Raw genomic sequence first — 26,116 nt, forward strand, 5'->3', positions numbered from 1 at the left:
GCTGACGTTGATGCACTTATTAATGAAGCCTGATGTGGTAAACTCCTCAATACCATCGGATCAATCCCGGAACATATTCCAGTCTGTGCTAGCGAAACAGTCCTGTAGCTTGTCATGGAAGTGGATATTGTATTATGTCCTTGATAATGTCCTTGAAGGCTCTGGATCCGCCATACACTGGCTGTTAGGTGGGGGACCAACACATGGTTTATCCAGGTGTTGTGGTGGTTCCTGCCCCAGATGCCATGAGTGAGCGAATGTGTTCACAAACTGTGTAGGGCCCTATGAAATCTGTTTTTATTTGTATATATGTTTTTTTGCCTAATTCTGTTTTCTCAGTTGTTTTTTTTCATGTTTTCGATCTCGAAAACACACTTTTTAAATAGAAAAACAAGTAAATTGGATGTTCAAGTCCACAACAATGCTTGAACCACATCAGGAGACTCCTTTAAGGTCTGGGAAAAATCTAAGAAATGTTGGTTTTGGAGTGTAATTACCCTTTACTTCAAGTGTGCACTAGAGCCCTGCACGGACATTAATTTAAAGCCTGAGCCCCACCCATGCCCGCGATGTTCAGGCCTTACACTACCCAAGCCCGATTGCTTCTGCCAAATTTAAGGCCCGGCTCAACCCGACATCAGAAATAACTTCTTTAGTAAAAACATTAGCTGCTCCTCTCTGTGTGTCACACGCTCCTGGCTCGCAGCTCGCTCATGGTGCTCTAAGTCTGTAAGTATCCATAGCAATGGCTCCGCTTGGGCTGCTCTGCTAAATGAAGAGACACGAGAGCTGTTAGCTACTTTTCGTCACTCAGACATAACTCAAGGAACATTATTTTCTGTGAAATAATCTCTCCTGCCTTATATTTGACGAGGTTGAAGCACTTGTGTCTCAGTCAGATACGACTGTACTGCGCAGCAGAGAATGCGCAGCAGAGAATGGCTCGGCTTCAAAATGTTAGTGATCAATTTAGTGATACCCGAGCCCTGCCCATATCCTAGTTATTGATGGAATAACAGGCCCTACCCAGCCCTAACCCAATTTTCTGTTGACTTTTCAGAAAGTTGCAGGGAATCCGAATCACTAATGCATTTAGTTAATGTCTTATGATGAACTCTTTGCAAATTAATAACTTAATTAAGTTCAATAAATGTAGTTAATTTCCTACTAATTTCAATACATTTTCTAATATTGTTGAATTCCCTTTTAATGTCTGGATTCCGTGTTTCCTTCTGTGTTCTCCCCAACGCAAATTTTATACGGCCCTAAATGTGGAAATGCCACTGAATCTGCAGAAAACCACGGCAGGAACCCCCACACGTGCGTGAACACATGCATACACACTCACTGGCCTGGTTCCAGTGGGCCCGTCTCATTCGTACTAGTCGTTAGGGATGTAACGATTCACCGATACGCATCGGTCCCCGGCTCAAATGTTTAAGATATTAGTGTATATGTCCACGGGACCCCAAACCTATCCAAATGTAGCATACGTCGGTCAGGAAATCGATTTCAAACGTTACGAATCGCCGGGTTCGCCATTTCTTTGTTGCTGCTTAAATTACTATCTTTCTACTTTCCGGAAATATCTCCTATTTTGTGACTTCACATTTTGCATGCCGAACAACCCCAGGCAATATCAGTAGCCTAGTCAAACTGCGGGCTGTGTGCAGCTTTGTGCGCTGACCAACGAGAGGTAGGCCTAGTCCTGATCTGGTACATCTGCGTGTCACCTTCAGCATTTAAATGTTTGTGAAATTGCTTGCGCAATATTAGGCTTTATTAGTGGAGTGACAACCAATGTAATTTGCTAGGTTATTTTGATCAAATACCTAACATCCCGCTGGAGACACAACTCTCATCTGGCTGTAAATGCTGATCGGGACTTAGCCTACATTCGATTTTTATACATTTTTTGGGGTTGTTTAGCTTGAAACAATCAGTGTGTGTATATACACAGCTCAAAAAAATAAAGGGAACACTAAAATAACACATCCTAGATCTGAATGAATGAAATAATCTTATTATATACTTTTATCTTTACATAGTTGAATGTGCTGACAACAAAATCACACAAAAGTAATCAATGGAAATCCAATTTATCAACCCATGGAGGTCTGGATTTGGAGTCACACTCAAAATTAAAGTGGAAAACCACACTACAGGCTGATCCAACTTTGATGTAATGTCCTTAAAACAAGTCAAAATGAGGCTCAGTAGTGTGTGTGGCCTCCACGTGCCTGTATGACCTCCCTACAATGCCTGGGCATGCTCCTGATGTGGCGGATGGTCTCCTGAGGGATCTCCTCCCAGACCTGGACTAAAGCATCCGCCAACTCCTAGACAGTCTGTGGTGCAACGTGGCGTTGGTGGATGGAGCGAGACATGATGTCCCAGATGTGCTCAATTGGTTTCAGGTCTGGGGACGGGCGGGCCAGTCCATAGCATCAATGCCTTCCTCTTGCAGGAACTGCTGACACACTCCAGCCACATGAGGTCTAGCATTGTCTTGCATTAGGAGGAACCCAGGGCCAACCGCACCAGCATATGGTCTCACAAGAGGTCTGAGGATCTCATCTCGGTACCTAATGGCAGTCAGGCTACCTCTGGCGAGAACATGGAGGGCTGTGCGGCCCCCCCAAAGAAATGCCACCCCACACCATGACTGACCCACCGCCAAACCGGTCATGCTGGAGGATGTTGCAGGCAGCAGAACGTTCTCCACGGCGTCTCCAGACTGTCACGTCTGTCACGTGCTCAGTGTGAACCTGCTTTCATCTGTGAAGAGCACAGGGCGCCAGTGGCGAATTTGCCAATCTTGGTGTTCTCTGGCAAATGCCAAACGTCCTGCACGGTGTTGGGCTGTAAGCACAACCCCCACCTGTGGATGTCGGGCCCTCATACCACCCTCATGGAGTCTGTTTCTGATCGTTTGAGCAGACACATGCACATTTGTGGCCTGCTGGAGGTCATTTTGCAGGCGTCTGGCAGTGCTCTTCCTTGCACAAAGGCGGAGGTAGCGGTCCTGCTGTTGTGTTGTTGCCCTCCTACGGCCTCCTCCACGTCTCCTGATAGTGCCTCCATGCTCTGGACACTACGCTGACAGACACAGCAAACCTTCTTGCCACAGCTCGCATTGATGTGCCATCCTGGATGAGCTGCACTACCTGAGCCACTTGTGTGGGTTGTAGACTCCGTCTCATGCTACCACTAGAGTGAAAGCAACGCCAGCATTCAAAAGTGACCAAAACATCAGCCAGGAAGCATAGGAACTGAGAAGTGGTCTGTGGTTAACACCTGCAGAACCACTCCTTTATTGGGGGTGTCTTGCTAATTGCCTATAATTTCCACCTGTTGTCTATTCCATTTGCACAACAGCATGTGAAATGTATTGTCAATCAGTGTTGCTTCAGATCAAAAGTCTGGGGGGGGGCAATGTTAGCTGCTCCCCCCCCCCCCCCCCCCCCCCCCCCCCCACACACACACACACACACACACACACACACACACACACACACACACACACACACTTTTGATCTGAAATGGTCATACCAGTGCGCTGGTAGATGCCCAGTTTCCCTTATGGCTCAGACATATACATCATTTTACACACACAAACAGACACACTCACACACAGAGAAAAGTCAGCTCAGACAGATCCATCTCAGAGATGCCCAACTCATGAGCTCCTTCACGAGCAGAATTTAGTTTAGAATGGAAAATGAATGTGTTTATTCAACAAATGTTACTGCATCGAATCGTATCACATCGAACCCGAATCACATCGATTCATTCCTCTAATCCAGGCCTGGGCATTTACTTTCCATGGAGGGCCACGTTAGACTATATTTTTGCCATCGTGGGCCAGAATCATATTACAGGATTGTACATCATGTGTATGGCTGTGTTGACAGATAAATCTACTGTAAATCACATCCAGCTTTGCTACTTATTTTACTTTTTTAACATGCACAGAAATAAACCACATGTATTTTCATTATTAAACATGCAATGAATGACACGGAGGGAAAGTACATTGTGCATTCAGCACAACAGACAGAACTCTTGTTAACCTCTCTAGTACATGTGGGACGAACTCGTCCCACCTACGTAACAGCCACTGAAATCCAGTGGCGCGATTTTTGAATCGTTAGAAATGCTATAACTTCAATTTCTCAAACATATGACTATTTCACAGCTATTTAAAGACAAGAATCTCGTTAATCTAACCCCACTGTCCGATTTCAAAAAGGCTTTACAACAAAAGCAAAACATTAGATTATGTTAGCAGAGTACCCAGCCAGAAATAATCACACAGCCATTTTTCAAGCTAGCATATCATGTCACATAAACCCAAACCACAGCTAAATGCAGCACTAACCTTTTATAATCTTCATCAGATGACACACCTAGGACATTGTGTTATACAATACATGCATGTCTGTTCAATCAAGTTCATATTTATATCAAAAACCAGCTTTTTACATTAGCATGTGACGTTCAGAAAAAGCATAACCACCGCAAACTTCCGGTGAATTTACTAACAGTTTGCTAAATTACTCACGATAAACGTTCACAAAAAGCATAACAATTATTTTAAGAATTATAGATACATTACCCCTCTATGCACTCGATATGTCCGATTTTAAAATAGCTTTTCGGATGAAGCACATTTTGCAATAATCTAAGTACATAGCCCGGCATTACAGGGCTAGCTATTTAGATACCCACCCAGGTCAGCATCCACCAAAATCACATTTCCTATAAGAAAGATGTTCTTACCTTGCTTGTTCTTCATCAGAATACACTGCCAGGACTTCTACTTCAATAACAAATGTTGGTTTGGTCCCAAATAATCCATCGTTATGTTCCAACAGCGACGTTTTGTTCGTGAGTTCTAGAATGCCTTTTCGCGGTGTCGCGCATGGCGCATTGGCGTGTCAAAAATGTCTAAATATTCCATTACCGTACTTCGAAGCATGTCAACCGCTGTTTAAAACCAATTTTTATGCCATTTATGTCATAGAGAAGTGTTAATATTCCGACCGGGAGTATGCATTGAGCCTAAACAGCCGAATAAAATTTCTCCTCAGAAGCGACTCATGCACGCGCATCATTGAAAGGTCCTCCGAGCATCCACTTACAAAAGGCGATAATATATTTCAACCTGAGGTTCCCTCGTAAACCTTCAGTTATTTCGCGGGCTCTGAGAGCCTATTGGAGCCCTGGGAATTGTCACGTTACAGCTAAGATCCTTACTTTTCAATAAAAAGAGGTAAGACGCACGACTCCTTGTCAGACAGGGTACTTCCTGCTTGAAGCCTTGTCAGGTTTTTGCCTGCCATAGGAGTTCTGTTATACTCACAGACACCATTCAAACAGTTTTAGAAAATTCAGAGTGTTTTCTATCCAAACCTGAACAATAATATGCATATTCTAGCTTCTGAGTTGGTGTAGGAGGCCGTTAAAAATGGGAACATATTTTTTCCAAAATTCTCAATACTGCCCCCTATACCAAACAGGTTAACGGGTATGCACAAAAACACAAGAAGGAGAGAGAGCTCAACATTACATTTAAACTACTCAATCAGTGTGAGGAGTGTTAGTGGAATGTGATTCACATTTAACAAAAAAAAAAAAATATTTGCTTCATATTTTCAAACAGTCCATTTATATTTTCCAACAGGGCTATACATTTGGGTAAGTTTTTTTCTTTTCTTGCCTGAGTAGGCAAAATGTAATTAAACCATCTAGCGTACAGCGAAATAACAACAATGTCAAATACAGGTAGCCTAGTCAAATAATTCATATCCAATCACATTAACCATTACTCTCTCGCGGGAATTCCACTAACGGTCCGTATGTAGCCAAACGTAGCTGCTGCTCATGTTGATATCTGTACGGATGGCACAAAAGCCAGGGAGACATAGTGGAGTGGTAACGTGCATGCAAGCAGTTGCTCCTGACACCACTTGGGTACACTGCAGCATCCACCGAGAGGCTCTTGCTGCCAGGGGAATGCCTGACAGCTTGAAAGACATTTTGGACACTACAGTGAAAATGGTTAACTAAGTTCAGGGGCCTTGCTTTAACTCTCGTGTACTTTCTGCACTATGCAATGATATGGGCAGCGACCATGTAACGCTTTTACAACATACAGAAAGAAGTGCGCTGGTTGTCAAGGGGCAAAGTATTGACACTTTTTTTTTTAATTGAGAGACGAGCTTAAAGTTCTTACTGACCATCATTTTCACTTGTCTGACCGCTTGCATGATGACGGGTTTCTCACACGACTGGCCTACAGTGCCTTGCAAAAGTAGTCCAAATTGGTGAAGTGAAATGAAAAAAATAGTTTTACTTAAAAAACGGAAAAGTGGTGCGTTCAACCCCTTTGCTATGAAGCCCCTAAATAAGATCTGGTGAAACCAATTACCTTCAGAAGTCACATAATTAGTTAGATTGCACACAGGTGGAATTTATTTAAGTGTCATATGATCTCAGTATATACACACCTGTTCCGAAAGGCCCCAGAGTCTGCAACACCACTAAGCAAGGGGCACCACCAAGGAAGAGCCACCATAAAGATCAAGGAGCTCTTCAAACAGGTCAGGGACAAAGTTGTGGAGAAGTACAGATCAGGGTTGGGTTATAAAAAAATATCTGAAACTTTGAACATCCCACGGAGCACCATTAAATCCATTATTAAAAATTTTTAAGAATATGGCACCACAGCAAACCTGCCAAGAGAGGGCTGCCCACCAAACTCACGGACCATGCAAGGAGGGCATTAATCAGAGAGGCAACAAAGAGACTGAAGATAACCCTGAAGGAGCTGCAACGCTCCACAGAGGGGATTGGAGTATCTGTCAATAGGACCACTTTAAGCCGTACACTCCACAGAGCTGGGCTTTACGGAGGAGTGGACAGAAAAAAGCCATTGCTTAAAGAAAAAAATGAGCAAACACGTTTGGTGTTCGCCAAAAGTCATGTGGGAGACTTGCCAAACATATGGATGAAGGTACTCTGGTCAGATGAGACTAAAATTGAGCTTTTTGGCCATCAAGGAAAACGCTATGTCTGGCGCAAACCCAACACCTCTCATCACCCCGAGAACACCATCCCCACAGTGAAGCATGGTGGTGGCAGCATCATGCTGTGGGGATGTTTTCATCGGCAGAGACTGGAAAACTGGTCAGAATTTAAAGAATGATGGATGGCACTAAATACAGGGAAATTCTTGAGGGAAACCTGTTTCAGTCTTCCAGAGATTTGAGACGGATGGAGATTCACCTTCCAGCAGAACAATAACCCTAAGCATACTGCTAAAGCAACACTCGAGTGGTTTAACCTCTCTGGGCCAGTGGGACGCGCTCAACAGCCAGTGTAATCCCGTGGCGCGATATTCAAATACCTTAGAAATGCTATTACTTCAATTTCTCAAACATATTACTATTTTACACCATTTTAAAGACAAGACTCTTGTTAATCTAACCACACTGTCCGATTTCAAAAAGGCTTTACAACGAAAGCAAAACATTAGATTGTCAGCAGAGTACCCAGCCAGAAATAATCAGACACCCATTTTTCAAGCTAGCATATAATGTCACATAAACCCAAACCACAGCTAAATGCAGCACTAACCTTTGATGATCTTCATCAGATGACAATCCTAGGACATTATGTTATACAATACATGCATGTTTTGTTCAATCAAGTTCATATTTATATCAAAAACCAGCTTTTTACATTCGCATGTGACTAGCATGTGACTAGCATTCCCACCGAACACTTCCGGTGAATTTACTAAATTACTCACGATAAACGTTCACAAAAAACATAACAATTATTTTAAGAATTATAGATACAGAACTCCTTTATGCACTCGCTATGTCCGATTTTTTAAAATAGCTTTTCGGTGAAAGCACATTTTGCAATATTCTGAGTAGATAGCCCGGCCATTACAGGCTAGCTATTTTGACACCCACCAAGTGTGGTACTCACCAAACTCCGATTTACTATTAGAAAAGTTTGATTACCTTTGCTGTTCTTCGTCAGAATGCACTCCCAGGACTTCTACTTCAATAACAAATGTTGGTTTGGTTCCAAATAATCCATAGTTATATCCAAATAGCGGCGTTTTGTTCGTGCGTTCAAGACACTATCCGAAGGGTAAAGAAGGGTGACGCGCCCGACGCGTTTCGTGACAAAAAATTTAAAAATATTCCATTACCGTACTTCGAAGCATGTCAAACGCTGTTTAAAATCAATTTTTATGCTAAAAAAGCGATTTAAAAAAAGCGATAATATTCCGACCGGGAGTCGTTGTTTTCGTTCAAAGAGAGAGAAAGTAAACATGGTGTCGGCTCGTGCACGCGCCTCCAGTCTCATTGTCCTCAGATCGACCACTTACCAAATGCGCTAATGTTTTTCAGCCATGGCCTGCAAAGCCACCATTCATCGTTCTGGCGCCTTCTGAGAGCCTATGGGAGCGTTAGAAAATGTCACGTTATGCCAGAGATCCCCTGTTTTGGTTAGAGATGATCAAGAAGGCCAATAAATAGTCAGAGAGAGCGCTTCCTGTTTGGAATCTTCTCAGGTTTTGGCCTGCCAAATGAGTTCTGTTATACTCACAGACACCATTCAAACAGTTTTAGAAACTTTAGGGTGTTTTCTATCCAAATCAAACAATTATATGCATATTCTAGTTACTGGGCAGGAGTAGTAACCAGATTAAATCGGGTACGTTTTTTATCCGGCCGTGCAAATACTGCCCCCTATCCCCAACAGGTTAAGGGAAAACATTTAAATGTCTTGTAATGGCCTAGTAAAAGCCCAGACCTCAATCCAATTGAGAATCTGTGGTATGACTTAAAGATTGCTGTACACCAGCGGAACCCACCCAACTTGAAGGAGCTGGAGCAGTTTTGCAAAAATACCAGTGGCTAGATGTGCCAAGCTTATAGAGACATACCCCAAGAGACTTGCAGCTGTAATTGCTGAAAAAGGTGGCTCTACAAAGTATTGACTTTGGGGGGGTGAATAGTTAGGCACGCTCAAGTTCAGTTTTTTTGTGTTATTTCTTGTTTGTTTCACAATAAAAAATATTTTGCATCCTGAAAGTGGTAGGCATGTTGTGTCAATCAAATGATTCAAACCCCCTAAAAATCTGTTTTAATTTCAGGTTGTAAGGCAACAAAATAGGAAAAATGCCAAGGGGGTGAATACTTTCGCAAGCCACTGTGTCTGGGTGATGTTTTGTCTCGACTGCATGATCTGAATCTATGATTACAGAGACTCTCCGCACCTTTATTCAATGTGCGGGACAAAATTGAGGCTATGATTAGTAAGTTGGAGCTCTTCTCTGTCTGCATTTACAAGGACAACACACAGGTCTTTCCATCATTGTATGATTTTTTTGTGTGCAAATGAACTCAAGCTTACAGACAATGTCAAATGTGATATAGCAAAGCACCTGAGTGAGTTGGGTGCGCAATTACGCAGGTATTTTCCAGAATTGGATGACACAAACAGCTGGATTCGTTATCCCTTATGCAATGATATCGTCAGCGACCATGTAACGCTTTTACAATACACAGAAGTGAGCTGGTTATCAAGAGGCAAAGTATTGACACTTTAAAAAAAAAAAAAAAAATTATTGAGAGACGAGCTTAGTTTTTTTTACTGACCATAATTTTCACTTGTCTGACCGCTTGCATGATGACGAGTTTCTCACACGACTGGCCTATCTGAGTGATGTTTTCTCACCTGAATGATCTGAATCTAGGATTACAGGGACTCCGCAACTATATTCAATGTGTGGGACAAAATTGAGGCTATGATTAAGAAGTTGGCGCTCTTCTGCATTAACAAGGACAACACGCATGTCTTTCCATCATTGTATGATTTTTTGTGTGCAAATGGACTCAAGCTTACAGACAATGTCAAATGTGATATAGCGAAGCACCGGAGTGAGTTGGGTGTGCAATTACGCAGGTACTTACCTGAAATTGACGACACAAACAACTGGATTCGTTATTCCTTTCATGTCCTGCCTCCAGTCCACTTATCAATATCTGAACAAGAGAACCTCATCGAAATTGCAACAAGCGGTTCTGTGAAAATGTAATTTAATCAGAAGCCACTGGCAGATTTCTGGTACTTGCTGATCGCGCTGTTAAGACACTGATGCCTTTTGCAACCACATACCTATGTGAGAGTGGATTCTCGGCCCTCACTAGCATGAACTTGACAGGCACAGACTGTGTGTGGGAAATGATTTAAGACTGAGACTCTCTCCAGTACAGCCCAACATTGCAGAGTTATGTGCATCCTTTCAAGCACACCCTTCTCATTAAACTATAGTGAGTTATTCACAATATTCGATGAACAAATAAGGTTTTATATGTAAGATGGTTAAAGAAAATTAAAATGATTGATTATTATCATTTGTGCCCTGGTCCTATAAGAGCTCTTTGTCACTTCCCACGAGCCAGGTTGTGACATGCTCACACTCTTATGTTTAATAAATGTATCATATAGTGTGTGTATGGAACTCTTGTTAACGGGTATGCACAAAAACACAAGAAAAAGAGAGCTCAACATTACATTTAAACTATTCAATCAGTGTGAGGAGTGAAGTCTCTGATGGGCATTGACTAGAGCAGTGAAGTCAGGTATAGTTTCTGATGTCGCTATGCGCAGGATTGCTGAGAGGTGAGTCAGTAAGAGATGATCTGAGCCTTGACTTGTTATATTTCATCACTGAAAATGTCTGTTCACATACAAAGGTTGACCCAAACAGTACAAACATCTTCTGTGCATGACTCCTAATCTTTGGAAAGTTTTGTTCATCGAGAGATGCATAGAACCTCGTCAGCGACATTGTTTTGAATAGTTCTCCAATCACTGCATCAGACTGAAGATCAATAAGCTCAAGTTGCAGGTCAGTGGGAGCGCTATCCACATTGAAGGTGAAAGGAGAGGAAACCAACAGCATGTCATTTTCCAACACTTTGAAATCCTCAAAACGATGAGAAAACGCAGCAGGGATGTATACTTCTCCCACTGGTCATCTGATAGGGAACAGACCAGTAGTGTGGGAAGGTGGGTGAGATTGTTGGCTTCTACTTGGAGGGTCAGGAGGAGTAATTTTCCCTTGAAGGCTTTGACAAGGCTGTACATCTGATGTGCAAAAAGGCCCTTCCCTTGTAGTTTGGAATTCAGTTAATTCATGAGGGCCCTGATGTCAACAGTGAAGGTAAAATCAGCCAACCATTCTTTATCTTGCAGTTGAGGGAAATCCACATATTTTCCTTTAATTTGCAAAAATTCAGCAATCTCCGACTTCAGGTCCCATACTCTTTTAAGTACCTTCCCCAAACTCAGCCATCTCACGTTTGTGTGGTAGGGAAGATCTGCGTGACCCGACTCTGTCTCTTCCAACAGTGAGACAAACTGCCTGTGGTTTAAAGATTTTGCTCTTATGAAGTTTACCGCTTTAATGACTGTATCCACAGCATGGCTAATTTTCAGAACACATTTACAGAGCACCTCCTGATGAATAATGCAATGCAGGAAAATCATTTTCTGATCTGGATTTAGCTCAGCTATTTGATCTTGTATTCTTTTCAAAAGGCCAACGTTTTTCCCTGTCAAGTTTGGGGACCCATCAGCGGTCACACTGGATAACTTTTCAAAACGCAGTCACAGCTTTGCCCCACACTTATTAACCTCCTCCAATAAATCTTACCCTGTGATTGTGCTCTTCATTGACGGCACTGAAGAAAGCTCCTCTGTAGTTTCAAAGTCTGGGGTTATGCCTCATAAGAATATCAACAACTGCGCCGTGTCATGTGCATCACTGCTCTCATCCAGGGCCAAGGAGAAACAGGTGAAATCCTTTACCTTGTCTTTCAACTGTTGTTCCATATTCTCTGCGATGTCCTCAACACGCCGTGTCACTGTTTGTCTTGACAGGGAAACATTTTAAAACAGGTCTTTCTTGTCGGGGAAAAGTATTGCTGCGGAGTCAATACATTTTTTTTTTAATGAATTCACCCTCGGCTTCTCTGCATACTTTGTCTGGAAGTGTCGGGACAAGTTGTAGTCTTTCAAGACAGTGACACTCTCTTTGCACACTAAGCACACAGCTTTCCCTGATGCCTCAATAAAGGAATATGTTGATGTCCACTCTTGCTGGAACACCCTACATTCATTGTCTATTTTCATTTCCTTTGAAGTCTTTGAAAAACACATTTTTGCGCAATTTCTCGCTAGCTACTATTTGTAACTGTGACGTGTATGTCAGCCTGTCAGTCACTGTTTGTCCTCGTGCAGTTGTTATTTATACGTGCCTTCAAAATAAATGTCCCACAAGCGGTGGGAGTTAAATCATTACACAAAGGCGAGTGTTCATTGGGCTTTTAATTTGAATAACATATACGTTTTTCAAAACTTTACTATCCAAATTCTTTATGTGATCTGAACATGATTCCGTGGGCCGTATTGAATCAGGCCGCATACGGCCCCCGGGCCGGCCTTTGAACATAATCAAACCAAATCGTTTCAAACTTAAACGTATCGTTCCAGTATCGTATCAGAGCCCATGTATCGAATCGTCTTGAAAGGGAAAGATGCACGTCCCTACTAGTCATATTCCCATGCCATCTGCAGGTAGCAAGTTGTAGAATGTTTACCCAGGAGAATGCTTATCTGGGCCTTTTCTCTCTCCGAGACTAGGTTGGGCCTAGCTATATCTCTTGACATGCCAGGTACACACAGGACAAACTAAATTGGCTGAAGGGTTGGCTAGGACGGTATAGAATTGGGTAATAGACCTAGAGGTGTTGTGGTGCTGTACTGCCTCACAGTATGATGCAGTTGTCAGTTACTAGGGAGAGAACTAGCCGGGAGGAATACTGTTGTTTAGAACAAGTTTTGACAGAGGAATTTGTGCAACACTGGTTAAACTTTGGTCCTCCTATCATGTACCCCTAACATTGTACATTTTTGGTCTAGCCCTGCAAAAACACAAGCTGATTCAACTAATCAAGGGCTCTTTTCCTCTCTCCCGCTCTCTTTCTCCCACCATTCTCTCCTTTTCAGTTATTATTGAACCCAAATCCTCAACAAATACTGGAATGCCATCAAAGTTAACATCCCACCCCAAACTCTATTTAATGAGTCAGATGGGAAATACATAATCAGAGAGCTTTTCTCCCTTGTGACTTTGCTCTGCGTTTGAATTGTCTGGTACTAGGACGGCACAATGACTGTCTGTGACCTAGAGAAGGGTCTCTTTTGAGACCAGTAAACGCATTAAAGTAAATTCTCAGTTTGAAATCATAAAAAGAGTGTGTGGGGGCCTCCCAAGTGGCGCAGCGGTCTAAGGCACTGCATCGCAGAGCTTGAGGCGTCATTACAGACCCGGGTTCGATCCCAGGCTGTGTGACAGCCAGCCGTGACAGGGAGAACCATGAGGCGACGCACAATTGGCCCAGCGTTGTTCGTGTTAGGGGACGGTTTGGCCGGCTGGGATTTCCTTGTCCCATCTCGCTCTAGCGATTCCTTGTGGCGGGGCGGACGCCTGCAACTGACTTCGGTCGCCAACTGGACGGTGTTTCCTCCGACACATTGATGTGGCTGGCTTCCGGGTTAAGCGAGCAGTGTGTCAAGAAAGGTCGTGTTTTGGAGGACTCATGGCTCTCGACCTTCGCCTCTCCCGAGTCTATAAGGGAGTTGCAGCGATGGGACAAGACTGTAACTACCAATTGGGAGAAAAAGGGGTAAAACGTTTTTAAATAAATCGGTGTGTGTGTGTGTGTGTGTGTGTGTGTGTGCTCAAGTGAACCAAATACATACTCAGGGTCGTGTGTACGTGCGCCTGTGCATTTATGTGTGTGTGTATGTGTGTGTGCGCATATTTGCTTGTTTGTAGTGTGTGTGTGTGAAGGCCTCTTCAGAGTCTGAAAGGTTTTCCATCTGATTGACTGGAGCTAGATCACGTGGGTTTCCAAACAGTTTTTCTGGCTGACAGGGGTGAGAGCAGAGACCCCCCCCCCCCCCCTCCACCTTTCTCCACATCACTCGTCTCCTTTTTCATTAATCCCTCTTGCTCTCTCTCATCCCATTAATTTCACCATCTCTCCATCGCCTTTTCCTCCATCTTCCTTACCTTCACACTTGGAGTAGATGACAGTCTGTTACCGGTGCATCCCAAATGGCTCTGGTCAAAAGTAGGTCACGACATAGAAAATGGTATGTAGCTGTGAGTCTCCTAACAGTTCCTCTCACCCCTCTCCTCAGCCTGGGAAGTCCTGTTAGGGGAAGTGTTGGCTGACCCATGGAAAGATGGATATGCCTTCTCCATCGCCCACCCCGCCACCGTCCCCAGACACAGGGCTATCTGCCCTCATGTCACCGTTTGTCCCCCACACTCACCTTCTCGGGGTGTCACCCTACGAGACAGGCTGGGAACCTAGGGGACACAGGGGCTGTGGGAGGAAGGTACTGGGGAGGTACTGGGGGTACGTGGTGGAGGGCTGGTGGGGTTGTTGGTGAAGGACTAACAGGAGCCTAGGAAATATAGTTCTGGAAGGGGGGTATAGTTTATATGAAGAGATACTGAGGGTACTGGGGTTGAAAAACAAGATGGTAACAGCCAGTGTCAAAATGTCTTGTATTTGACTGACATAGACATTTGTTATACAGTTTATAATCAGTATTTCCATACAACTAGTAATTGATTTATATATGATTTCTTGATTCTTACAGTGTATTCAGACCCCTTCACTTTTTTCATATTTTGTTACGTTGCAACCTTGTTATACAATTGATTTTAAATTATTTTTCCTCAACAATCTACACACAATACCCCATAATCACAAAGCAAAAACAGGTTTTTAGAAATGTTTGCACGTTTATAAATTAAAAACCCCCCGGAAATATCACATTTACATAAGTATTCAGACCCTTTACTCAGTACTTTGTTGAAGCACCTTTGGCAGCGATTACAGCCTCGAGTCTTCTTGGGTATGACGCTATAAGCTTGGCACACCTGTATTTGGGGAGTTTCTCCAATTCTTCTCTGCAGATCCTCTCAAGCTCTGTCAGGTTGGATGGGGAGCGTTGCTGCACAGCTATTTTCAGGTCTCTCCAGAGATCACGATCTAGTCTGGGCTCTGGCTGGGCCACTCAAGGACATTCAGGGCCTTGTCCCGAAGCCACTCCTGCATTGTCTTTGCTGTGTGCTTAGGGTCATTGTCCTGTTGGAAGGTGAACCTTCGCCCCAGTCTGAGGTCCCGAGCGCTCTGGAGCAGGTTTTCATCAATGATCTCTCTGTACTTTGTTCAGTTCATCTCCCTCGATCCTGACTAGTCTCCCAGTCCCTGCTGTTGAAATGCATCCCCACAGCATGATGCTGCCGCCACCATGCTTCACCGTAGGGAGGGTGCCTGGTTTCCTCCAGACGTGATGCTTGGTATTCAGGTCAAAGAGTTCAATCTTGTTTTCATCAGACCTGAGAATCTTGTTTCTCATGGTCTGAGAGTCCTTTAGGTGCATGTTGGCAAACTCCAAACGGCTGTCATGTGCCTTTTACTGAGGAGTGGCTTCCATCTGGCCACTCTACCATAAAGGCCTGATTGGTGAAGTGCAGAGATGGTTGTCCTTCTGGAAGGTTCTCCCATCCCTACAGGGGAACTCTTGAGCTCTGTCTGAGTGACCATCGTCACCTCCCTGACCAAGGCCCTTCTCCTCTGATTGCTCAGTTTGGCCAGGTGGCCAGCTCTAGGAAGAGTCTTGGTGGCTCCAAACTCCTTCCATTTAAGAATGTTGGAAGCCAACTCATATAAACAGGTATGTGCCTTTCCAAATCATGTCCAGTCATTTGAATTGACCACAGGTGGACTCCAATCAAGTTGTAGAAACAGGATGCACCTGAACTCAATTTCGAGTCTCATAGCAAAGGGTCTGAATATTTATATAAATAATGCATTTCAGTAAAAAAAATAGATGTATACATTTGCTAAAAATTCTGTTATTGTGAGTAGATTGATGAGGAAAATATGAATTTAATTCATTTTAGAATAAGGCTGCAACGTAACAACATTTGGAAAAAGTCAAGGAGTCTGAATACTTTCCGAATGCACTGTATCTCTCCTTTTGTCTCTCAGCGTGTCACCCATTGCTGGTTTCCTGGATGACTATGCGTATGTCATCTGTGGTCTGCTGGACCTGTACGAGGCCACGCTGCAACCAGAGTGGCTCCGCTGGGGGGAGGAGCTACAGGACCGACAGGACCTCCTCTTCTGGGACGCAGAGGGAGGGGGCTACTACTGCAGCGACCCCACAGATCCCACCGTACTGCTACGACTCAAACAGGGTCAGTTTCTTTCTCAATAATGTTGTGTAGAAAAGTAATAAAGAATGGCTCTTCAATATCACTTTAACTGTGATTTATCAATACCCACTCAATATGTCATGTTTGCCACGAGACTGGTGTTTTTCTGTCCTGGAGAAGAAAAAAAAAATGTTTGTGTAAGAGGGCCAGGTTTTATATTCTAAATGGCACAGCTCCAATCTCCAGTAATTGTACACACACAACTTTATTTTCGTAACATTTATGGACTTTTTGTTTTTTAAATTTGTATTTATTTATTTTTAGAATTTCTTTGGGGGGGTTACTTTTTCCCCTTTTTTCCCCCTCCCCAATTTTGTGATATCCAATTGGTAGTTACAGTCTTGTCCCATCGCTGCAACTCCTGTACGGACTCAGGAGAGACGAAGGTCGAGAGCCATGCGTCCACCGAAACACAACCCTGCCAAACCGCACTGCTTCTTGACACACTTCTCTCTTAACCCGGAAGCCGGCCTCACCAATGTGTCGGGGGCAACACCGTACAACTGGCGACGGAAGTCAACGTGCATGCGCCCGGCCCGCCGCAAGGAGTCGCTAGAGCGTGATAGGACAAGGACATCCCAGTTGGCCAAACCCTCCCCTAACCCGGATGACGCTGGGCCAATTGTGCGCCACTTTAAGCTTAAAATAGCATTTGAACTAATTCAGGATATGAAAAAGTCCTGACTTTTCAAAGAAATTCTGGTTTCCCTACCTTGTCAGGATATTCAGGTGAATTGTTAGGACATTGAGGTATGGTAGGAAAACAAGTGCACATGCACACAAGCAGACAGACAGACAGGCAGACAATAGCACAAACAATAGCACAAACAAACACACCACCTTGCCTCTTGGCTGATGTCACTGTGCAAATGGCTCTGACAAGACATACCAAGGTAGAGAAAAAAAGTGAAATAGAAAGATAAAAAAGATGATAATTATTTTTGTTTTAGCCTGTTGACAGATTAAAACTGACTTGTGTTTGGTGTGCCTGTGTGTGTGCGACTTCACATTTGTATGCATGTGTGTCATGTGCATGTGTGTGGTGCCTGTGTGTGTGATTAGACCAGACGTGCGAGGCCTTTTCTCATCTCTGAGGATTGACGGGACCATTATGTTGCTCGCAATGTGTTGAATTCAGCACCATTAGTAATGCTGTGTGTGTGTGTGTGTGTGTGTGTGTGTGTGTGTGTGTGTGTGTGTGTGTGTGTGTGTGTGTGTGTGTGTGTGTTTCTGTCACAGGAAGATGGATTGCTCTACAGTCCAGTGCCACTGTGTATTTTACATTCTGACCCAAAGCTGTTTGTGTCTCACCCCGTTCCACCACTCTTTGCTGTGTGTGTGTGTTTCATCTCAATCCACTGTTCCGTGTGTGTATGATTTCTGCCATGGGGCTCAGGGTGAGGAGAGATATGAAAAACGATTTAGTGAACCCTATGTGGTTATGCATGACTGTGTGTGCATAGGCCTCCTGCCTTGGGGATCACAGTATGAAATTAAATGTATAAAATGATTTAGTGGACTATAGCCTCTCGCATGTGCACGTGTGTGTGTGTGTGTGTGTGTGTGTGTTTGTCAGAAGCCATCTCCTATCTGTCTGTCTGAATCAAAAGCGGATGGCTTGTGTGAGTCATCACCCATCATCCCCCCCACACACACAGACAGACATTCACACACACTCATGTGTTGGTAGACTGCTGAGAGGTAGCTGTGTAGCGTGAGGTCAGAGGTCATGAGAAGTAAGGCTGGGAATTGCAAGGGACCTCATGATACGATATTATCATGAAACTTAGGTGCCGATCCGATATGTATTGCGATTCTATTCTGTGATTTTATTGCGATTCGATGTTTCAAAACGAGCCACGAGAAAACTAGTTTTGATCAGTCATGGAAATAAAAGTGCTGAAAACATTGGCTCCATATTTAAAAAGAAGTTGGAAAACAAGCTGGTGCTGGTACAGCAAACTACCGCAAAAATAATATTGCAATATTGTTGATACGATGTATCATAAAAAAATAATAAAGAGCAGCGCTGTGATCTCATTGGCCACCAAAAGGAGATAAACACCAATCACTTAACAGGACTGAGTCATGAGGTCACCTGTCAGCCATTTCAGGTCAACACACACGTCACATCTGACTCACATTGATGCACATACATACGCACACACACATACAGGCACACTCGGGCATAATCAGAACAAATGTTTTACCCAGCAAACGTATGCAGATGAGCTTTTTCTCTTACTGCAGGAGTCACTTGTCAAAGATATTTCATTTGAAAAAGTTGAAGTTTGCTCTGAGTCTGAATACAAAACAGTACACACTTTTTGATCTTTCACTAAACATATGAAATGAGTGTCTTTTTGTCTCTCTGTTTCTCTCAGACCAGGATGGTGCAGAGCCCAGTGCTAACTCTGTGTCTGCCTTGAACCTACTGCGTCTGTCCCACTACACTGGTCGTAAGGACTGGTCACAGCGGTCACAACAGCTACTGGCTGCCTTTTCTGACCGGCTGACCAGAGTCCCCATAGCCCTGCCAGAGATGGTCAGGGGCCTGATGGCTAACCACTACACACTCAAACAGGTAACACAAATTGTACGGTCCACACAAACTCAAAGTTGTATAGTTTGGAGTGGAACAAACTAAACTTTTATCATACGACTGGATATTTGTGCTAAAAAAGGAGATGAAAAAACATGTAGAGAGAGAAAGAAAAAAGGCAAGAACATTGGAAGTGTTCTGTCCATCATATTTCACCTGCGGAGGAGAAGTCACCGAGGGGGCGGAGATAACAAGCTCTCTGTGTGTGTGTGTGTATGTGTGTGTATAAGTCAGATAGGGGGCGGATGATAACAAGCTAGGGATCAGACAAGGTTAGCTGAGCCCAGAACACACCTTCTCCTCTCTCGTTACTGCTACAACCACCACTCTGACCTCTAGCTCTACCTCTCTCTGGATCCTTCTCTCTCTCTCTTTTTCTCTCTTTTTCTCTTTCTCTCTCTTCTAATCCTCTCTGTCCTATACCTCTTTATTGCTCGGTCGCTCAGTCTTTCTCTGTCTTAGCATATTTTCTTCATCATTCATTAATTCCTTCTCCCTTTAATGTTCCCTCCCTCCCTCCCTCTCTAGATAGTAATCTGTGGCCAGAGGGATGCACCGGACACCTCCAGTCTGCTAGCAACAGTCAACTCTCTGTTCCTTCCACACAAGGTAAGAATTAAGGGCTCAATCCATTATTAGGCAGTTTTTAGTAGAAGTCCACCAGTACAGTACATCCTGACCAACCTCTCATAATTAGCTCTTACTAGTTAGTTGTTACTTACTTACGCTCCACATTGTGCATAGGAAAAGCCCTTAGCTGTGGTATATTTTCCATATACCACACCCCCTTGGGCTTTATTGCTTATTTAAATTATTTCTAAGTTATTTTGGAGTGACACATCCTCTTGTCCTCAAGTTTGTCTCATAATGAGTGTTACAGCAATCATACCAAAAGGTCAGGTTGTCAAATTCATCTCTCTCACACTCACACACACACACACACACACACACACACACACACACACACACACACACACACACACACACACACACACACACACACACACACACACACACACACAGCAGGGCTGGTTGTGACAGTGCCTGGGGTGTTGGCTAACCTCGTGTTGTTTAAATGTCAGGCACAGTGGCCTCGCTGTATCGCGAGCGATTATTAAGGCCTAAATGAATCCTAATGAAACTACTGATTTAGAGAACGACCGATATTGGTTTTTCACGTCCAATACCAATTTTTGGAGGTCAAAGAGATCGATATGTTATGCCAATAATAAATATAATTCAATTTGAACATTTTGAGACATTTTCCCAGCGACAACCATGTATGCAGTAACAAATACATTATACAACCATACAATCAATTTGACTTTGTTTTTAACAATGTAACTACATAACAACATAATGTTAATCATTTATTTGAATGGTCAATCTCTTCATAAAGTGGGTAAATCAAGGTGGTATAGGCCTACTCACAATACAGGTGAATTCACATTCAATAGGAGTGTATTCATCCATTGAGGTATTGAGATCGTTTTGTCTGATTCCAGTGGTCTTTGGGGCTGCAGATGACAATCTGTTTCCCTTTCATTTGGGACCATGTTAGGCCTACTGATCAACATTTTCATATAAGTAGTCTATTGTTTTCTTTTAGAAAAAATATGCACTGTCTCCTGTCTCCACTCGCGCAGCCAGACAGTTGGGCTTGGGCGTTTCGTCTCGGCAAGGGAAAAACAATCAGCTTTGAAATTAGCATATTTTGCGTTATGGTTTGCTATCGCAAATAATGTTCTAGAGTAACGTTAGTGAACTGATGTTAGCTTCAAAGCTACATGTACATTCTGTATCACCTCTTTAAAAAAAAAAAGATGAGACTAGTTGATTTGCAGCCAGCAGTGCTTTATTTTACTATTTTATATTTTTGACTACTTTTACTTCACTACATTCCTTAAGAAAATATTGTACTTTTTACTCCATACATTTTCCTTGACACCCAAAAGTACTCGTTACATTTTGAATGCTTCGCAGGACAGGAAAATGGTCTAATTCATGCACTTATCAACAGAACATCCCTGGTCATCCCTACTGCCTCTGATCTGGCGGACTCACTAAACACAAATGCTTCGTTTGTAAAGGATGTCTGAATGTTGGAGTGGGCCCGGGGCTTTCCGTAAACTAAAAAAACAAGAAAATGGTGCCATCTGGCTTGCTTAATAAAATGAATTTGAAATGATTTATACTTTTACTTTTGATACAAGTTATCTTTACTTTGCCTCAAGTATGACAGTTGGGTACTTTTTCCACCACTGGCAGCCAGCCACCATTAGGCTACTGTGTAGCTGTAGGCCTATTTCTAAAATAGGCCTAGTTGTTTCCACCACTGGCAGCCAGCCACCATTAGGCTACTGTGTAGCTGTAGGCCTATTTCTAAAATAGGCCTAGTTGTTTCCACCACTGGCAGCCAGCCACCATTAGGCTACTGTGTAGCTGTAGGCCTATTTCTAAAATAGGCCTAGTTGTTTCATTGTGTGAATAGTTTTTTCAGCAACCCTCCTTTTGTAAAATGGATACTTCTGGATTTTGGCAGTGAAGCCCTTTATCTACTTCCCAATAATCAAATTAACTTGTGGATACAATTTTACTTGTGGATACCATACGTCTCTGCGTGCAGTTTGAAAGAAGTTCCTAACTAGCGCATTTGCTAACTAGCATTAGTGCAGTGCCTGGAAGTCCCTCCAGTCATTGCGCTAAGGGTAGTTAGCATTGTCTCGTGAAACTACCTTTAACTTCCTTAATACTGGACCCAGATACAAAAAAATGGTAATCACCAGTTCACTTGACTCTGGGGAAGAAAATAAAGGGCCTCATTGCCAAAGTCCAGAAGTATCCCTTTAATGTATCAATTGCCCGTTACATAGCCTTATCATTTTATATCCAGTGCTTGACTTGAGCAGGAGGTCACCAGAGCTGAGTAGCCTACCAGCACCTCAAATGTTCTACTGAGCTCATGTTCCTCATATAGAATATTAGCTCAAAAGTATTGTGGAGCTCTTGCACATATAAACAGTAGCCTACCAGTCCCAAAAATGAATAGGCTTCCAGCACCTATTTCAGTCCTAGCTCCTAACTTTATTCATTTCATGTCATTATGAGTTTTATCAATTTCTTTGTTGTCTTTTCTTTTGTTCGCATGTTTGCATGTCGGGTTTCTCTGTCCTGTCAATGCTGAGGTGATCACGTAACCTCAGCACGGATATAGAATAACACTAATTTGGGGATGTTTGATAGCTGAGTATTTCTTGTCTTAACCCACCACCACCAATGAGCCAATCCTTTAGCCTACCTCTTAGAACCATAGTCCTGCTCAGCGGCGGCAACCAGGAACTTTTCACTGGGGGTAGCTGTGAGGTAACTCGGCCATTGCATAGGGGTAGAGGGATGCAATACCGCAGGACCCGTGGGCTCCGACAGAGATCATTGCGGCACGGTCTGCGTTTTTCATTTTTCATGGCTACAAACCCAGGCACTTAATTAATGAAAATATTTGTGTGAAGTAATCGTATATAGTCCTATATAAAACTTTGCAAAACATTGATTTATTGTATATGTGTATGTAGCCTACCTTACTATGTGAGAGAGATGCATGGAACAATTCCAATGCCTATAATGGCAAATAGAGAAACGTTTCATCTCCTTTCTTTGCCCGGCAAAAATTTGGCCTTAGGTCTGTATAAACACATTACATGTAATTTCTAGCCTATTACATTTTATATGACTGGAAACATCAGCAGAATCTTTTTAATACTACAGAAAATACAGGGTATAGCCTACCACTGACAGTCCACGCACTGCCACTGACAGGTCTGTGGGTTCGTTGTGTGAATGAATAAATGAATGAATTTCTCTCTGCCTGTTTTTTTGCAATGCAGCAATGTATCCATTTAGCCAGTGTGATCACATCACACCATAGCTACACATCGCTCTCACCATTCAAACTTCCACGACAGTTCATTGCCAACACTGTGGCCTATTTTATATCTGTTCGGCAAGCAAGTGGATCGATGCTTCGCTCCTCGAATAGTTCTAGGTTTCAAACTACAGTACCAGTCAAAGGTTTTGACGTAACTATTCATTCAACGGTTTTTCTTTTCTTTTTTTACTATTTTCTGCATTGTAGAAATAGTGAAGACAAACTATGAAATAACACACATGGAATCATGAAGTAACCAAGAAAGTGTTAAACAAATCAAAATATATTTTATATTCTTCAAAGTAGTCAGCCTTTGCCTTGATGACAGCTTTGCACACTCTTGGCATTCTCTCAACCAGCTTCATGAGGTAGTCACCTGGAATGCCTTTCAATTAACAGGTGTGCCATGTTAAAAGTTAATTTGTGGAATTTCTTTCCTCCTTAATGTGTTTGAGCCAATCCATTGTGTTGTGACAAGGTAGGGGTGTTATACAGAAGATAGCCCTATTTGATAAAATACCAAGTCCATATTATGGCAAGAACAGCTCAAATAAGCCAAGAAAAATGACAGTCCATCATTACTTTTAAGACATAAAAGTCAGTCAATCTGTAAAATTTCAAGAACTTTGAAAGTTTCTTAAAGTGCACAAAAACCATCAAGCGCTATGATGAAACTGGCTCTCATGAGGACTGCCACAGGAAAGGAAGATCCAGAGTTACCTCTTTTGCAGAGGATAAGTTCATTAGAGTTACCAGCCTCAGATTGCAGCCCAAATAAATGCTTCACAGAGTTCAATTAACAGACACATCTCAACATCAACTGTTCAGAGGAGACTGCGTGAATCAGGCCTTCATGGTCGAATTGTTGCATAGAAACCACTACTTAAGGATACCAATGAGAAGAAGAGACTTGCTTAGGCCAAGAAACACGAGCAATGGACATTAAATCGCTGGAAATCAGTCCTTTGGTCTGATGAGTCCAAATTTGAGATTTTTGGTTCCAACCGCCGTGTCTTTGTGAGACGCAGAGTAGGTGAACGGATGATCTCTGCATGTGTGGTTCCCACTGTGAAGAATGGAGGAGGAGGTGTGATGTTGTGGGGGTGCATTTCTGGTGACACTGTCTGTGATTTATTTAGAATTCAAGGCACACTTAACCAGCATGGCTACCACAGCACTCTGCAGCGATACGCCATCCCATCGGGTTTGCGCTTAGTGGGACTATCATTTGTTTTTCAACAGGACAATGACCCAACACACCTCCAGGCTGTGTAAGGGTTATTTGACCTAGAAGGAGAGTGCTGCATCCGATGACCTGGCCTCCACAATCACCTGACCTCAACCCTATTGAGATGGTTTGGGATGAGTTGGACCGCAGAGTGAAGGAAAAGCAGCCAACAAGTGCTCAGCACATGTGGGAACTCCTTTAAGACTGTTGGAAAAGCATTCCAGGTGAAGCTGGTTGAGAGAATGCCAAGAGTGTGCAAAGCTGTCATCAAGGCAAAGGGTGACTACTTTGAAGAATCTCAAGTATAAAATATATTTTGACTTGTTTAACACTTTTTTTCTTGTATGTGTTATTTCATAGTTTTGATGTCTTCACTATTGCTCTACAATGTAGAAAATAGTAAAAATAAAGAAAAACCCTTGAATGAGTAGGTGTGTCCAAGTTTTGGACTGGTACTGTATATTGCTGTTCATTGTCTATATATAGCATAGGCTACCTGGTGAAGAGAGCTGTGAGTTGCCAGAGGATATGCATCAATTACAAGAAGGGAGCAGTGAAATATTCGCCAGAGTGTAGGCTACCCTTATCAATAAGTGATTTCACAGATTAAAATGTAGGCCTGGTGCCAACGTTACCACCCATTGGTTCACACAAATGTGTCAACAGCAGATAGAATATGGACAGGCTGCGTGCATGTGTTTCTATTCTCTAATGGTTGTCAATTTCATCTTCATATACAGTAGCCTAGGCCTATATCACAGCTGTCTCCATATCTCCCTTAACTTTCCTTGTCAATTTATATGATGGGCTACATTGATTTGGCGTCATCCTATAGTGTAGACCAGTTGTTGATATCCTATTGAAAGGATTTGAAGCTAAGACAAGGTTTTTAATACGTTTTTTTTTTTGAGAAAGGATAAATGTGATTTGAGTACGATGCGCTGCAGGCGGCTTTGATTAATGGGTCCTTTTAGGTGGGTGGGGGTGCATGTATGAGTTTGCTAATTATCTCTGTCCATTCAGAAAGTTTCCTAAAATAAGTCGAGCCTGTCTGGACTTCATCTCTTTAATCAGGTAGAAAGAAAACTGTAGGCAGCAAGCGTCATGATGGTCGGCATGTGCAATTGAGGAATGATGACAGGTGCCAGTTTTGTATTTCCTCTCGTATTTAATGCGGAGCAAAACATGAAGCAGAATTCATCCTGTAGGATGATTATCCTAATATTTTCAGTAGCGTATTATTATATTATTATTACGGCGTCCTCTCTAGACACTTTTTAACAACATACCCGATTGCCACTGAGAAAGACCGCGGCAGCCTATACTTTGCGAGTGGCTGACCACTGACACTTATGCACACCAACACACACACACACACTCAATACAATTCTATTATCTTAATTGTGGGGTAGTCTGCTGCTGTTTAGCAGTCATTTGTTAGGAAAGAAAATGCTATAATGCTCATTTATTTAACATTTAAACATGTAACTTGGTGGTATCTCAGTTCAATGGGGTAATGGGAACATGTAGGAGATCACAGCATAGAGATATACAATAAGGATTACCACCAAGACCAGTAATAACCGGTACAAATGAACATGTAGAGAGAATCTCTGCAGCGCTGGATAAGCCGTGAGTAGAATAATGCCGCACAAGAGAAGAGGGAGAATATAAAAGGAGACCGCTGGGATCCATATTCAAATGCACTAGAAGTTCTGGGAGAGGGCCATTTCAACTCTAGCTAAGAGGGTTAGGGATAGCGTGGGACCTCGTGATGTTTCTGGGGCTTAAAATGGAGAGCGAAGAAAGAGGGATAGAAACACTTGTTTGGGCCGATATCATCTTGAATGGAAGGAGAGATGTTCTCATTTTAACAAGCCTGTATTGAGAGAAAGAAGGAAAGAAAGAAAGAGGGTACCACAGACATGCATCTCCAGGTGCAGACAAAACAGAAAGCCAATA

The 26,116-nt window shown here is 42.9% G+C and overlaps 1 protein-coding gene across 1 annotated transcript in view; it reads left to right on the forward strand.

Annotated features, from left to right (window-relative positions):
* spata20 (spermatogenesis associated 20) overlaps positions 1–26,116 on the forward strand; it is a 70,315-nt gene that overhangs the window by 18,195 nt on the left and 26,004 nt on the right. Inside the window, exons 12-14 of the mRNA XM_029764690.1 lie at positions 16,173–16,381; positions 18,784–18,983; positions 19,530–19,610. Coding sequence (XP_029620550.1) covers positions 16,173–16,381; positions 18,784–18,983; positions 19,530–19,610 — 490 coding nt within the window. The remainder of the gene's footprint in view (positions 1–16,172; positions 16,382–18,783; positions 18,984–19,529; positions 19,611–26,116) is intronic.

This window comes from Salmo trutta, chromosome 10 (assembly GCF_901001165.1).
Source record: "Salmo trutta chromosome 10, fSalTru1.1, whole genome shotgun sequence".
Lineage (NCBI taxonomy): Eukaryota > Metazoa > Chordata > Actinopteri > Salmoniformes > Salmonidae > Salmo > Salmo trutta.